At 44.0% G+C, this 14,543-nt stretch overlaps 1 protein-coding gene across 3 annotated transcripts in view; it reads right to left on the minus strand.

Moving 5' to 3' along the window:
• Positions 1-14,543, minus strand: part of fmnl3 (formin-like 3) — a 40,714-nt gene that overhangs the window by 15,528 nt on the left and 10,643 nt on the right. For all 3 annotated transcript variants that reach the window (XM_086038498.1, XM_086038489.1, XM_086038481.1), the window contains exons 2-9: positions 6,964-7,047; positions 6,789-6,869; positions 6,625-6,701; positions 4,290-4,373; positions 2,792-2,938; positions 1,408-1,516; positions 1,167-1,243; positions 183-276 (exon numbers count right to left, since the gene is read on the minus strand). In XM_086038498.1, the coding sequence (XP_085894624.1) occupies positions 183-276; positions 1,167-1,243; positions 1,408-1,516; positions 2,792-2,938; positions 4,290-4,373; positions 6,625-6,701; positions 6,789-6,869; positions 6,964-7,047 (753 nt within the window). The remainder of the gene's footprint in view (positions 1-182; positions 277-1,166; positions 1,244-1,407; positions 1,517-2,791; positions 2,939-4,289; positions 4,374-6,624; positions 6,702-6,788; positions 6,870-6,963; positions 7,048-14,543) is intronic.

Genomic DNA, 14,543 nt, shown 5'->3' on the forward strand with positions numbered 1-14,543 from the left:
ATTAAACATGAAAATACTGTCTCTCTTCTTTAACAACTTTGACTTAAATGAGACGGTATGGATAAGTTTGTTGTTTGAAGTCTTTTTCCTTTGCATTCGATCAACGGGACTAACCTGGTGAACTTCAGGACCGAAAGGAATAATAAGCTAGCTCAAATTGCACGGAGTCTGGCTTTGGGCACCTCTTTGAAGTTGTCAAACGCCGACAGGATGATCTCGTGACCTCCTCGAACGAGGCAGACGGCAGCCAGCAGCTCCAGGACCAAGGCCTTTGTCCTGAAAGTGTGGGAGGGAGGCACCCATCAGGACAGCACAGACATTTCAAAAACAAGCACCGAAGCTCACTTTCATGCTTGCAAAGCAGCAACGTTGATTCTAGACCGCAGGAATAAATGCGTGTCCATCTCAACATTTCTGGAAGCAAAACTAAGGCAAGTGCTGATCTTGAAGGTTTGAAGGTATTGCCTCCGTTTGGTCTTCATTATGAAGTGATCAAACACTGACCGAGGTTTAAGCACTAATCTCCTTTTTGAAAACATTCCACCAACTGTCTGCATGGACGCGTCTCATTCCCAACTTCAGAGAACAAGCGGATCATACGAACAGGTTGGAGGCTTTTCCCTCCGGAGCAAATCTAGGAAGTGAACTTGCAAAGTCCAATGCACGAAAACAAATGAGCACAATCCTTAACGATAAAACACTTTGTCTAAATTGATGTTTGACATGAATAGCGCAACTACAGCAACATTTTTAACACATCACTAAGAGCAAGTTCAATTTTGACAGCAAAGTGCTTTGCCAAATGCCTTTTGTCCCTCGAGCTGCTTTGGGCGCTAAGCTAAGAAACTTGAACGGACAAACTGCCCTTCGTTTTTGACAGACATCGATTGGCTTACCGATAAAGTTGTTCGCATGCATTTCAAATCCAAATAGTGCATCACTCACTTGTGTTATAAAATCACCACTTCAACTTGATTCCAAACGAGCAAGAAAATTGCTAATGATTGTTTTGCCAAAAGAGGAGCAATTGTGACACACTCGGCAAAGATGTGACCAAATATTTGGTTGGCAAATTAAAAGTGCAAACGATAACGAAAGGCATAAAAGGCACCTTATTGTATGAGGCAGCCGTGCACGCAAGGTGATGGCGGGACATTCGTTCTTACCGTGAGCTCTTATTGTTCAAACTGAGAGCAATTTCATTGACCGCATGTGCATGAGACATGACCATATTGAAGCCATACTGCATGAAGACAAGAGAGACAGACAACAGGATGTGGTGAGACCAAAACGTGGTTGAAATGCAGCACATCACAGTAGAGGAAGCATACATGTGTCGCGGGTGACAAATATACAAGCGGCGCCCCGGCGCGTATGTACAAGCCGCTTAGCAACACTGTTGCCTACCTGGTAGTTCATAATGGCTCTCAAGCACATGATGCACACGTGCACGTCATCCTTCTGGCTGACAAGTCGGGAGTTCTTGATGGTTTTGCTGCTGGAGACTGAGCCGTAGCTGCAACACACGGTGAAAGTTGTTGTCACTCGGCTACCGTGCGGCACTTCGAACATGCAGCTCGTCTGATTCGTCCCTCCGCATGTATTTGCCACTCGCGTGGCTCTTGTGCGTGTGTCACGAGGCTGAGAGGCGTGAGGGAGAATGAGGTCTGGCAGCATTAAAAGACGGACGGTTTTGAGGTTACCGATGCATGATGGGAGATGCCTGCTTTCCTCGCCACTGTCAACACAAAGTCGGGCAATTATGTAATCGACTCGTACAGTCGGCATGTGCGCATAACGTTGGGAACTTGTGGACTTGGCGGCCGTCTTCAGTTCACGTCTTCAATTTCACATTTCTGAATACGATGTACTGAAGATCACCAAAAGCCACTTCTTTTGGTACATTTGAAAAGTTTAAACAAGCTCCACTGTTTTTCTTTCAAACATCAAAACACCAAAAGAAAAGAGCACATTTGCGGTTAGTGTTGAAGTGCAACATTTTATGATTTATGTGCTAAATAAAAACATCCCTTGTCCGCCCATAACAAGAAGGATAGTATTATGTATATAAGGAAAAGAAAGATGAGATCTAATATAATGTAAATTTGAGAACATTTGTTGTGTGGATCTCAAAAGTCACAATCAAAATTCAGGACTGCATTGTGAAAACAAATCACATTGGTGATATGGTATCTACTAGTATTCAATATACTCTTTTAATATACTTGTAATCTTCCAGGCCATGCCTCCCGGCTGATGTACGGCACACCGTAACATAATCATAACATTTTCAATCCAATTTAGCAAGGAACAAAACCGCAACGTGTTCAGCCGCAGCAGTAGCCAGCCGAAGCTGGTTGCCGCTAGCTAGCTAGCTAGCTGCTACGGCGTAGCACCGATCGTGCCTCGACCTGCGGACTGTATTGTATTGTATTGTATTCAGGATATGTGTCGTATACCGTATCTTGTATTAAATTGCCTTTTCTGTCTTATGTATTTCCCAACCTAATGTATCCAAACCAAAAGCAGACCTTTACATGTAATTGAATTTATATTGTAATGCTAGAACAATCTGGACGTTTTTAATCAGTGATGCATATAACTGCTTGTATGCTTAGATGCTTATATCTTATAGACCTATAAGATACTGAGCACATAGGGCCTTTCCTTAGCCCGGACAGCACCAGCACAACAGACTGGCATGCTGATGCATGTTCACAGCACACGTTAGGGGAGCAGGGCAACTCACGGACAGGCAATAGCGGACAGAAGCCAGCTCAGCGATACATACCGGAGGACAGACTGGCGGGCCGACCGCACCAGTGTGTTGCAGAAGGGCTGAGTGCTCATAGGATGCAAATCCTCTATGGACCTGCTCCAAGATTTAGCCTTGTCCAAGAAGCCATCCTCGCCATTCTCCAGCCCCTCAAAATCCAACCTGGGCCACACGCACACAGGCAAACACAGAGGCGCAGCGGGGGTACAGACCAGATGCAGGGGGGCAGGTTAGGTGAGCGAGGCAGAAAGGGGGTTATCACAAGACCATCATACGGATGCACCATAGAGCTCAGCAAAGAAAATGGCTCTCGTTCGGGTCAACAAGACACATAACACTGCTGGGCCAAAATCTTGGGACACACGGCTGAACCAATTTGGTCATCGGTTGGGTGTTGTTGACTAGCGAAACTTGGGGCCTCTTCGGACTCCGGTTTTTGCTTCGGGACTTTGCTGTCCTATCTGGGGAAGGTGACCCAGAAGCACTCAGAGGAAAGGTTGTTTGAATTCTAAAAATGCTTAGGAGAGCTGCCTCGATGCAACCTTCAGTCTACTTTTATAAGCATTTATAAGCATAGGTTACTTCTGACCAACCTTTAGAAAATTGAATTGAATTGTTTATGGCAGCAATATTTAAAGCAACAGGCCACCAAAGACGTTTACTGACTTAACTTGGAAATGCTCATGTGCAGAAGCAAAGAAAACGAATAGCAACAAATATAGCATAATAGAATAGAATAAGCAACAAATCATAAGCTATTTGACAAATCGATAACTTACGATGTTGATATTAGTAACTTTCTAATAGTTATTTTCTTCTTAGCCCGACTAACTTAAGTTAAAAAAAAAAAAAAGCCAACTTCCCATTTAACTTCCCACTTCTGACTGAAATAAATACGACAAGCACGCATGGGTCGAAGGAGCACATTTTTGTAGTCTTTCTTCAGAAAATGGACGTTTCACGCGGGAGACTTACGTCAGCAATACTGCTGTCGCGTGATGATGTTGGTTAGGAAAAGTGGTGGCAAATTGAATAGAAATGACCTTTTCCATGTAATCTAAGGACAGGTGGTATAGAGGTTTGCAGATGTGACTATCCGAAGAGGCCCTTCTAGTCATTTTGGACATGGCCTAGAGAACAAAGCAAGTTCATAAAGGCACGATTGGATGAGTGGAAATTAAGAAAAAAAACAACAATTTTTGGAAGAACTTTAACAGTGACTGCGTCCAATCATCAGTGACCCAGAGGAGAGGAAAGAGCCATTTTCCTGTCGGTGTACTGAGCAGGCGTCCCAATACTTTTGCCCACATTCAGCTTTCCAAGTACGCAACAAGGTACACAAACACATCCAAAGAATGCACATTTTTGATGCACAAGCAGCTCATTAGGCCTTGCGGGACGTAACGTGCTTACTCAGCAGCTGCAGCCCAACCCAACCCAACCCATCCCAGTTCCTTTTAGGAAAAGTTCATGGCAAAAATCAGCAGGCGCGGCCGGGTATCAAAATACTCACATGACAGCACACTGGGCAAAGGAGAGGTACTCCACCAAGATGTCGAGACCTCTGTTCTCATCGTTGAGGAACTCCCTGACCCACCTATGACACGGGGGGGAACACAGCGGGCACAGAAATCAATTGGGACACAGTTTGCCTTCACAGTTTTGGACATGACTGGAAAGCAGCGAGAAACACTGACATGCACAAAGTGGAAAAGTAGAAAAAGTGAATGCAAACTCTGGGAAAGAATTATCCTTTGAGTCTCTTCTCCATGTAAGTAAATGTCATTAGGGTTCGAATTGGATCAGTCAGATCAGTTGCTTTTGTGGTTCTCACTCGTTATGTGTCATGCTTTGCGTTAGCTCGGAAGGGGGTCCGCGCTTCCCTGACAGGAAGACCTTGGCAAAGAGGGAACGGAAAGCAGAGTAGGACAAGGCCTCCAATTTCCACACAATTGAACTCACATTTGTATGGAAACTCAAAAGAAAGGAACTGCCACTGCATGGAGGGAAAAAAAAAAACAACCTGACGGGAATATGGTTGGAGAATCTGGGCTCAGTTCAGGATTTTCTTCTTCAAAGGCAAGGTTTTTGGGGGGGAAAAAAAAACAACGTCCTAAAATAGACACAAATGTTTCTTATTTGAATGATTGCTTGAGATCGACAGGAAAGAGTGTCGGCTGAGCAAAAGGGAAAGGGAGGTGAGCGATGGAACAGAGGAAACCAACAAAGCAGTTGAGGTGAAGGGGAAAGAGGAGGCATGCTTGTGAGCAGGCGGGCATGATCATGGGTTTCCTGTCTAGAAAGTCCCCCCTTCTTTGCCTCTGACCCCTGCTTCGCACTCCACCTCTCCCCACACCCGGCCGCTCACATTTTCTTGGCCGTGTCGGGAATAAGACTCAGACAGACGCAGTCATAAAAGCTCATCCACACGCTCGCCATTCTCTTGAAAAGCGTACCACCTAATTCCTCTTCTGGGAAATGAATTGAAAGCATTTTTTTCCTTTTAGTCATATAAACGTGCAGAAAAAGGTCTTTCTGATCCTGGAACACCATCAGCAACTCCACATTTGCAGCCAAGGGGCAGTGGCCCACTAGACGGCACGGTTTTTCCTGATTGCATTTATAGTAAACACAGAGCAGTGTCACAATCCTTACACAATGGTGCCTTGGGATCCCTGAGTCAAAACACTTTATCTCAAATTATCTTTACAGAGACAACAAGAGTCAACACTGCGATATGAGTTAAGCAGCAAAATCCACCCCTTTTTAGCCATCTGAGGGGGCGGACATTTTGTCATCACATGACATCACAGGGCTCAGCTAACGACCAATCACGGCTCAGCTTCAGAAAACAGGTCAGCCGTGATTGGTCGTTACCTGAGCCCTGAGCAGTTGTGATGTCATTTTCAGTCGACAGAAGTGACAAAATGGCCGCCCCCTCAGATGGCTAAAAATGGGTGGATTAACTCTTATTCCACAAACACAATATTAATCTGAATGTCATGTTTCAACTTGTGGGCCTGCTGGGAACATATTCTTGAAAAATATATGTTTGGGTAGATTTCCGCTTTTAAGTGTGAAAACATCACCACCACAGATCGATGTTATTTTGAGCGCGTGTCTGTCTGACTTCCTCGGTGACGTATCTGTGCATGGCTGTCTCGTCATTCAAACAATTTTTCAATTGGCCCGCGGGGCAGTCACAATGAATGCTCAATGAATTCTGCCTAGCAACAAGTGCACAGCACAATCAGTGCAATTCTGTTATTTCTGCATCTACCCAACAGCGGCGACTTTACGTCACTTGCAAAGTTTTATATTAAACTACAAATGACTTTTGTTGTCTCTGCAGTAAACTCTAACAAAGCCACGGACAGCCAAGACGAGCCAACTGTTATATTGGTATGTAAAGGTTAGGGGGTTTATTTTGACTTGTGGGGGCAAAAGCGTGGCTAAAAAAATTGAAAAATTGCAACGTAATTACCGTACATGACAATAGTTTGCTGTAATAGGTGTCAACTGTGCAAAAGTATCCTCATGTGTGTTTTTCTATTTTCAAAGGTTGGCCAGCCAGTCTTCCTGTCCTTCTGGCACACACAACAAAGCTTCCTGTTCAGCACTCGGTGGGGGAGTGGACGCGGCAACACAATGGCTACCATCTGGGCATTGGGAGGCTGGGCCCTATGAAGTGGAGCTGCAGAGCTTGGCAACCTCAAACAATGGGAGGGAGATCCGGGCACCGCAGAGAGCAAAGAAAGGTCTACTCTTCACCAGGGGAAACAATACCAGGCTTTCCTTTCGCGTTACACCGTAAGAAACACATGTAGAGCAGGGAAATGGCCACTTACCCAATGTGGTTTGTCCTCAAAGATATCTCCAGCTCCCTTAAGACTTTGGTCGACTCTTGTACCCTCCTGCGGAACTTCTGGGAGACACGCAGAGGGCAGAGTGTTCATTTATGTCCACTTTAAGATAGCCGATTGGACGCTTTGTTGTGAAGAGCGTTCCCAACCTTTCGGGTGACACCGGGGTCTAAGTAGCCTCGTATTTTCTGGATGTAAGTGTGAGGTGGATTCTTCACTTGAAACCTTTCCTGTGGGCCAAACCAGATAAATGCATGCGCTTTTATTTGTTCATTCAGTTGAGTATGCTGAAGACGTGCAGACGCGTGAAGTCGAATGTCGAACCTGGTCACAAATCAGGTCCCACTTCTTCTCATTGTCATACTGCCTGAGGAGCCGGGCTTTGTCCGGGGGTAGGTTCATAGAGTTCTGGAAAAGGATACCGTGTACATATGTAAAGGATATCATGTTCGGTACTTCGGTGAGTTAGCGCAACGTCTGGCACAACGGAGCAGTTTTCACTTCAGTGAGTGACAAAGACCTCAAAGCATCAAAAACATCCACTCACAGGGATAGAGATATACTCAAACAATAACTATGGAAGATGAACAATTATAATCGGGATGATTAGGAGACTCGTTTGGGTCAATTCATTTATTTTGATTCCTGCAAAATCAGTCTGAAAATTAAGTTCGACTCCCCTTGTCCATGATCAACTTCAGATTAGAGGGGAAATCAACCCAAACATGTTTTTTGTGGAATATAAATCAAGCAGCAAAATGCACTCGTTTTTAGCCATCTTTGGGGGCGGCCATTTTGTCACTTCTGTCGACTGAAAATGACATCAGAACTGCTCAGGGCTCAGGTAACGACCAATCACGGCTCAGCTTCAGAAAACAAGTCAGCCGTGATTGATCGTTACTTGAGCCCTGAGCAGTTGTGATTTCATTTTCAATTGACAGAAGTGACAAAATGGCCGCCCCCTGAGATAGATTGAGATAGAGATAGCTAAAAACGGGTGGATCGTCTCTTATTCCACAAACGCAGTATTCATCAGAATGCCTTGTTTAAACTGGTGGACTTGCATAGAAGATATTCTTGAAAAAAATATGTTTGTCTTGACTTCCACTTTAAGCTTCAATACACACAATATGCTGTTTAATATAACTGGCGACATTATTGTTTTTAAACACGGTGGCTGTTGTGTCATGAAAGAGCTGGCACCTTTCTAGTGTGCTGCTCGGCGGTGAGGCAAAAGCGTGGAACATTTGGACAGTGACTGTTAAATCTAACCCAAAAGTTGCCGGTGAAGTCAACTATGTGTGTTAATTTTACAATTTGTAACGGCTGAGTGGGTGGCAGGAACTTTATGGGCCTGCGCTAACCAACATCAGAGCCCAGTTGAAATTTGGGGGACTTTCATGATGATCTCAATTCCTGTGTTGACGTTCAGCACCCGACCACAGGAGGAGGTCCTCAGTCTCAGGATTGAGGCCACGCTTGCCCTTTAGGCACCACAACCACAATCAGAACCGAGAGCGTCATCTAATCATGCAGTAGACCAAAAAAATAACAATTAAAAATAAAACCCACATGGCCTATGGCAGCAAGTTTGCTTAATTAAACGCAAACTGCTCTCATTTGTTTTTGAAGACAAAAAATGTTTTACGTCCTCATGATGATGGGTTTGGGAGTGGAACTGCCATATTTTTCAGACTATAAATTGCATTTTTTCACAGTATGGCTGGTCCTGAGACTTATACTCAGGTGCGTATTTAATATATTGAAATTAGAGCTCAGACTGGCACTCAAAATCCTCGTTGACGGCAGCAAACGAGTTCCGGTTGGATTCAAAACTGTTGCTTCTAAATACGGATTTTTTTTTTCCTTTTTAGTTTAAAATGGTTTTAGTTGAAGTTAGTTAAAGTTGAAGGTGATGGTAATGCAGTAAAAGTATTTGACAACCACCAAAAGAAAGTAGAAGAAGAAATGCAAGGGGAAGCAGGATGAAAAAGTAGTCATGGCAACTAAGTGTGATGTAAACAGCTAGCGCGCTAGTTTAGCATGTGGCATCCGCCACAGCAAGGATTTACGATTTACAGCAACAAAAGACACAATAACCGAGCAGGATTCTACTTTTGGCCGTAATGCGACACAGGATTGGAAGTGGAAGTTTTGAATCAAAAAATTTTGGAGAACGGGGATTTTGGGAGCCGGTCCGAGCTTTGATGCTATTGGTCTCGTTTTTTGTCAAATAAATTTCCCCCCAAAATCTGACTAAAAGTCCAATGCGACTTGAATATGTTTTTTCCATCTTCATGATTTTTTGACTGGTGCAACTTGACTCCGGAGCAACTAAGAGTCCGACAAATACACTCATTCAACTTGCAAATGGGTTGTAAAGTGAATTCCTTTGAAGAATCTTGAAAGCTTGTTTGCACTGGTACCCCTCATTTACACCAATATCAACAGTGCCCTCATGAGCAAAACCACAAATGGCCTGACAACTTGACTCTTAACCCGTGACTATAAAACACAGCCTCGGGTCTAAATCGCAACACGCTGATGTGTGCGCCCACGATGTCCACGTAGCTGGTCAATATTTGTTAATGTAAATGGGGGTTATACAAACAATACTCCCATGACACTTACAGGAATATCACATGAGAGACTTTTCAGCTGATGTTTCCACATTGGAACCACATTGCCTGCTCATGAATCACGTTGTCTGCACTGAACCCAAAACACACGAGTGCGTCGCTTTTGCTTCCACATACACTCACAGGTCACACCTCATTTGCTACATTTGCACATCAATCGGGCATAAGCTGTATGCAAATTTAATGCGCAGTTTTGGAGATATACATTGCAAAATATGATTATTGTTCCTGTTGTCATTTTCTCAGATTTAGTACCTCATACTGAATGGTGTTTCTATTATGTATAAACTTCATAAAGCTATGAAGAGTGTCAATCGAAAACAGTATTACCTTTGCAAAGACAAACTTTAAACACTGATCATCATGGATAACATTTCTGCTTAGTACGCATTGTCAACAGATAGTAAGAGTAAAACAGCTCACAATTACATTCACATGTAAAGATAAACAGTAAAAAAAGAGAGAAAGAAAAAAAAACGCTGGAAGCTACCAATGAAGCAAATGCGCAGATGTTACATGTTGATAAAGCGAGTTGAACAAAAGCCACACAGGAGAGAAAAAGAGAAGCAGCATGCATACCAGATGTCCAGAATTACAGCAGGAATGTGTGGTGTTTATAGAACTACATTTGATCACAACTTGCTTGTCTCATTTCACCCCAAATACGTACTCTTCCTTTTGTTTTTGTCCTTCTTGGAAAGATCTTACCTTCGACTCGCTCGGCATCTTTCATATTTGTCTTCATTACAGCCACGGGCATCATTTGAAGTGTCCTTCAGAGAATATATGGGCAGTTGCCATTATTTATATCATTAGCAATATTTTAGGGAGAAATAAACCCACTGAGCCTCTTTTTTTTTTCTTTTTTTTTTTTACAACGTAAACAGATACGTGACAATTACCAATTGCACTAAGTGGGTTTGTTTAATGCCACCCTGATTATGTAACACAAGACTGATCAAAAAAAAAAAAGAAAACTCTATTAAATCCAGATACCAGCCGCAGCATCTGTGCAGGCCTGGAGCCGAGCTGTTTGTCTTGTTTTCTCAGCCAGTCATGCATACACAAGGCAAAGGCAAAGACCAAGAGGCCTTTTTTGTATTTACTTAATTGGGAATAAGTGAAGGGAAATAGAGTAGATATACACGGAATCGATTGAGCAAACTAACATCTAATGTACTACGTATACTGGCTTTAAAATGATGAACACATCAATTTCGGCGCAGCGTCTGTGGAGGATTTAGGACGCTCATAAAAACACTCTGATGGCCTTTCATTCAGGGTGTCAGTCGACGCCTGAGGCGCAGATGTGTGTCGGGTCAAACAGCTGAAATGGGCGGAAAATAACAATAACAAACGTAAGAAGCTGAAGATGAAGAGGTCAAAAAGCTCAGAGGATATTTCCTTCAGGACCCGATCCATGTCGTTTCAGCCAAGTAACTGAATTTAGCTAACTTCATTTGTCTTTCTCCTGCAGCGGTCCAATTCGTCACTTCCTGTGTTTGGAAGAAGCTAAAAAAGAAGCAAGCGAGCGAGCAGAGAGGCCTTATTTACGGCTCGGCCCATTTTAGGGGGTAAAATACTACAGAAATGTGAAAAATGCGTGGCGCTTGTTATGCACTACCCACGTATTCTCCTCCAACGAGGCCCTGTTGCTCTGACCTGACTCCATTCAATGGGAAGCTTTGTTTTGATTTGGTGCCGTGCCATTCCCATCCTTTGACATTTGAGACATTTTTTTTTTCTCCTTATAGAAAATGGCTAACAATAGCTGGTGGGCAGGGTCGCAGTTTGCCCACTGGTACTGTTCAGAGCAAAATCCAGCTGAAAGGCAAGTACAATACGCAACCTGATGAACGGGTTTGATGAGCGACACAATCTTCTTCCATCAGTGGGGGCGGGGCCACTGTTGTAAGCCACCAGCGGAGCTACCCTTGAGACACAACCCCAGATGCCACTGTTTTGAAATGTAATCTAATGCTTTTGGGGGTTTTGCTGTGTTGAGGTGAGTGTGCAATGGCATATGCTAGCAATCTAAAGTATAATACTACTTCAACGAGGCTATGTGAAGGGAACTCAAGCGAACTGACGGTAATTTCCTGAAAAGTTGTCATTTTGACAGTATTTGCAACTATTTAAAGCAGCACTGAGCAAGAATTCGACCTTAATATTTTTTTTTCACAACTCTTTTGATGAAACATTGACTTACAAGTAGTTGAATGGGACTTTTGTCATGCCCTGGGGGGGTCTGTATCGTTGCTATTGGCATTAAGAAATTTTGAGGAGGATGGGAGCAACCCTGGCACACAAAAAACATACAAATGTCCTGAGATGCTTTACGGCATACTCACTTGCTTCTTTCGCTATAAGGACAGAAGTCCATTCAAACGTCTGCGCGCTATTACTGGTGTCATGGCAGAAGCCCCAAAGCGAACAAAAAAACAAAAGTATTGTTTGAGCAAAATTAGATTCTTTACCTCATCACTATTCATCTTTCACACAACCACTGGAAATAGAAATATAATTCAGTCCAACTTGCAGGCCAGCGAGAGCTCAGGATTTCACGACACTACGCGCTGGCGCATGGGAAATGTGGTTGATTTTTGTCAAAACACTACCGATTTTGTCCACATGGCGCTGCCATAATCGACAAAAACCGACATATGAGACAGTGTTGCTTTAATGTGACCTCAGCGTGCCCTTCCTCTCTTATTTGCCATATGTATAGTACATATGTTGTCTAGCATACCATGCGGTGACGGTGATTGGGCATGGCAATGTTAACCGTTATCCAGCTCGGAGTCAACCCGTGTATGGCGTTGTGCATTGTTTGTTAGCATTGAGCTAACCAGAGATTCCTAAGACGAAGCTATGTTGCTGTTTGAAACACACAACATGCAATTCCCTTCATTTTATGTTTAGTTTGACAGTAAACTTCAGCTGGGAGTGGCGACAAACAGCTCGAAGCGACTTTATCGAAGAATTACTCAGGAAACAAACGGCCAAACAAGCAGCAATGCTTGTTGTGAAGTGAGCTGATCTCGCTGCCATTGTGCAGTTTCAGGCAAGTCAAAGCAAAAAGAAAATCAGTCGGATGATAGCTCGTATCTCATAAAACCTTTTAAGTGGAGGTTTTTGCATCTCGAAGCACCACTCTAGTAGGGATGCATCAAAATAAATTGCTGGCAGTATTTTTTTTTTCCTGGAGGTGGCACAGCCCACAGAAAGTGTGAGTGAATGCTGAGAGATGCTGCTGCAGAGCTGAATAGCCGATCAAGGCTTGTTGTTATTGGCACTCAGACCACGCACAGTAAGAGTGAGCAGTAAAATAATGACATCAGACAACTCCGACTGATTACATGTGATTTTGCACACCAGAACTAGTCTCAGCGGGATAGGGCGACGACAAGCCATCTCAAGCAATGCTCAGTGCAGCCATACGGAAAACAGATAGATTGGCGAAGCGAAGGGTTCGGTTTAAAAGGTAAAGCGGTTGAGGGGTTCAGGTTGTTGGTCGGGGAGAGAGGTTGTGGGGGGGGGGGGGGGGCGAGGGAGGTGGGGGGGGAGTGCTGCAGCACAAATGGCGACTGGATTGGGCAAGTCCAACTGCCCTGAACTGGTCGGCTTCCTAATCCGATCTGATTTACGACATCGCCTGAGCCGACTTTATGACCTTCAACTCCCACTGGAGGATCCCAGAGAGACGGCTGGAAAAGAGGCATAGATGTTTTCCTACATGATCGTTCTCTGCTTTACACTTGGATAAAGGAGAACTGCAACATGTGCCAAACTAAAGCCAGCTCTCTTTTACAGTCCATCCCACATCCGACGGTTTGGATGCCATCTGATATCATACAGAAAGATGCTTATCGCAAACTCTATCATTCCTTTTCAGCTGTGTTTTTTACATGAATAAAAATAGTCAGCTGAACAACTGCCTATGGTATTTTAATTTTTTTTTTCTTAAAACCTCCAGTTTCTTTTCCATAAGTCTTACCAAACCGCACGGACAACACGTCCACCAACAGAATAGTTCGGATTGCGTACAAATAGTTGAGTCTCTGGAGTGCCTGTCCGCTGCTAAAGTGTCAAATTAAATAACCAAGTAAATCATTTGTTGCCCCTCCTATTTCTGAAAACGTGGGGGGATGTGATGAAATTAGGCAGTGGCAATTCCACTGTGCAAACACGATTCATTTGCGGTGTGTATGTGGAAGGAGAATTGGAAGGAGTCTCAGAGTCTTGAAAAGTCTTCAATAACACCATCGGAAATTCACAGGATTGTTGCAAAAAGAAAGAAATAAATGAATGAGGGAAATGCAGGCGTCTATTTTCATAGACACCGCACTTGCGCTAGGTGTAGAAACTTGCGCATTTAGATTTTTGTGCCGGGTTGAGTCTAGTATACTGCGTTTAGGAATTTGGCAGATGGAACTGTGCCGTGCTGGCCGTTTCGCCTGACCGAGGCTATTTTCTTTTACACCTCCCCGGTGCACCTGACAATTTGGTGACGGAAAGTAGACTGCACAGTAGACCAGCTCGGCACAGGTCTGAGTTGTGGCGCAGGTGGTGTAAGGCGATTTTGACGAATTTGATTGAGGTGCAGGCAGACCGATTCTGCGCTCTCTTGATATGTGTGGTGGATGTCATCACATTTCATTCCTAAATGTGACAACAGCATGCATCGAACCACCTGAATCGTTGTAGAAATCAATGCATCGAGCACATCATTATCATCAGCACCTTCGTCATATTTCTTTACATCATCCACCCGCGGCGGTCTGCTTGCAGTCCCTTATAAACGTACTTTTCATGCTTCAATCTTCTGTTTGGACTCCAGTGAGTCTATTTCTGCTTCGGCACTGTCAAAGACTGTTTGCGCCTCTGCCGCGCTGAATTTCAAGGGATTGAGAGAAGCCACTTCCGAGTCGGCTGTGTTCACTCCCACAACGGCACAAACGCCCCATTTCAACTGCACCCGTCTATGAAAATACCAAAAGAAAGAAAAGCCCACCCGTGCGTACAGAAAGACTGCGCTTTGTGCTAGACTTACGCTGGGCACGAAAATAGGGCCCATAGTCACACGAGAGATGCACCGAGTAGTCGCATGCTTGGTTGGCATATAGGGATCCGGCTCGAAGGACCAATTAAATGTCAGGTTCACACCAAGTGAGACATTAGTAAACAATGCACACAATGAGGAGGGAAGACACTCGACAACAATATTGTCTTTTTACTTGCAAGGAGAGCGCAGGGAAGTGTACG

The sequence above is a fragment of the Filicampus tigris genome, chromosome 1, assembly GCF_054856515.1.
Source record: "Filicampus tigris isolate MCC_2025a chromosome 1, RoL_Ftig_1.0, whole genome shotgun sequence".
Classification (NCBI taxonomy): Eukaryota; Metazoa; Chordata; class Actinopteri; order Syngnathiformes; family Syngnathidae; genus Filicampus; species Filicampus tigris.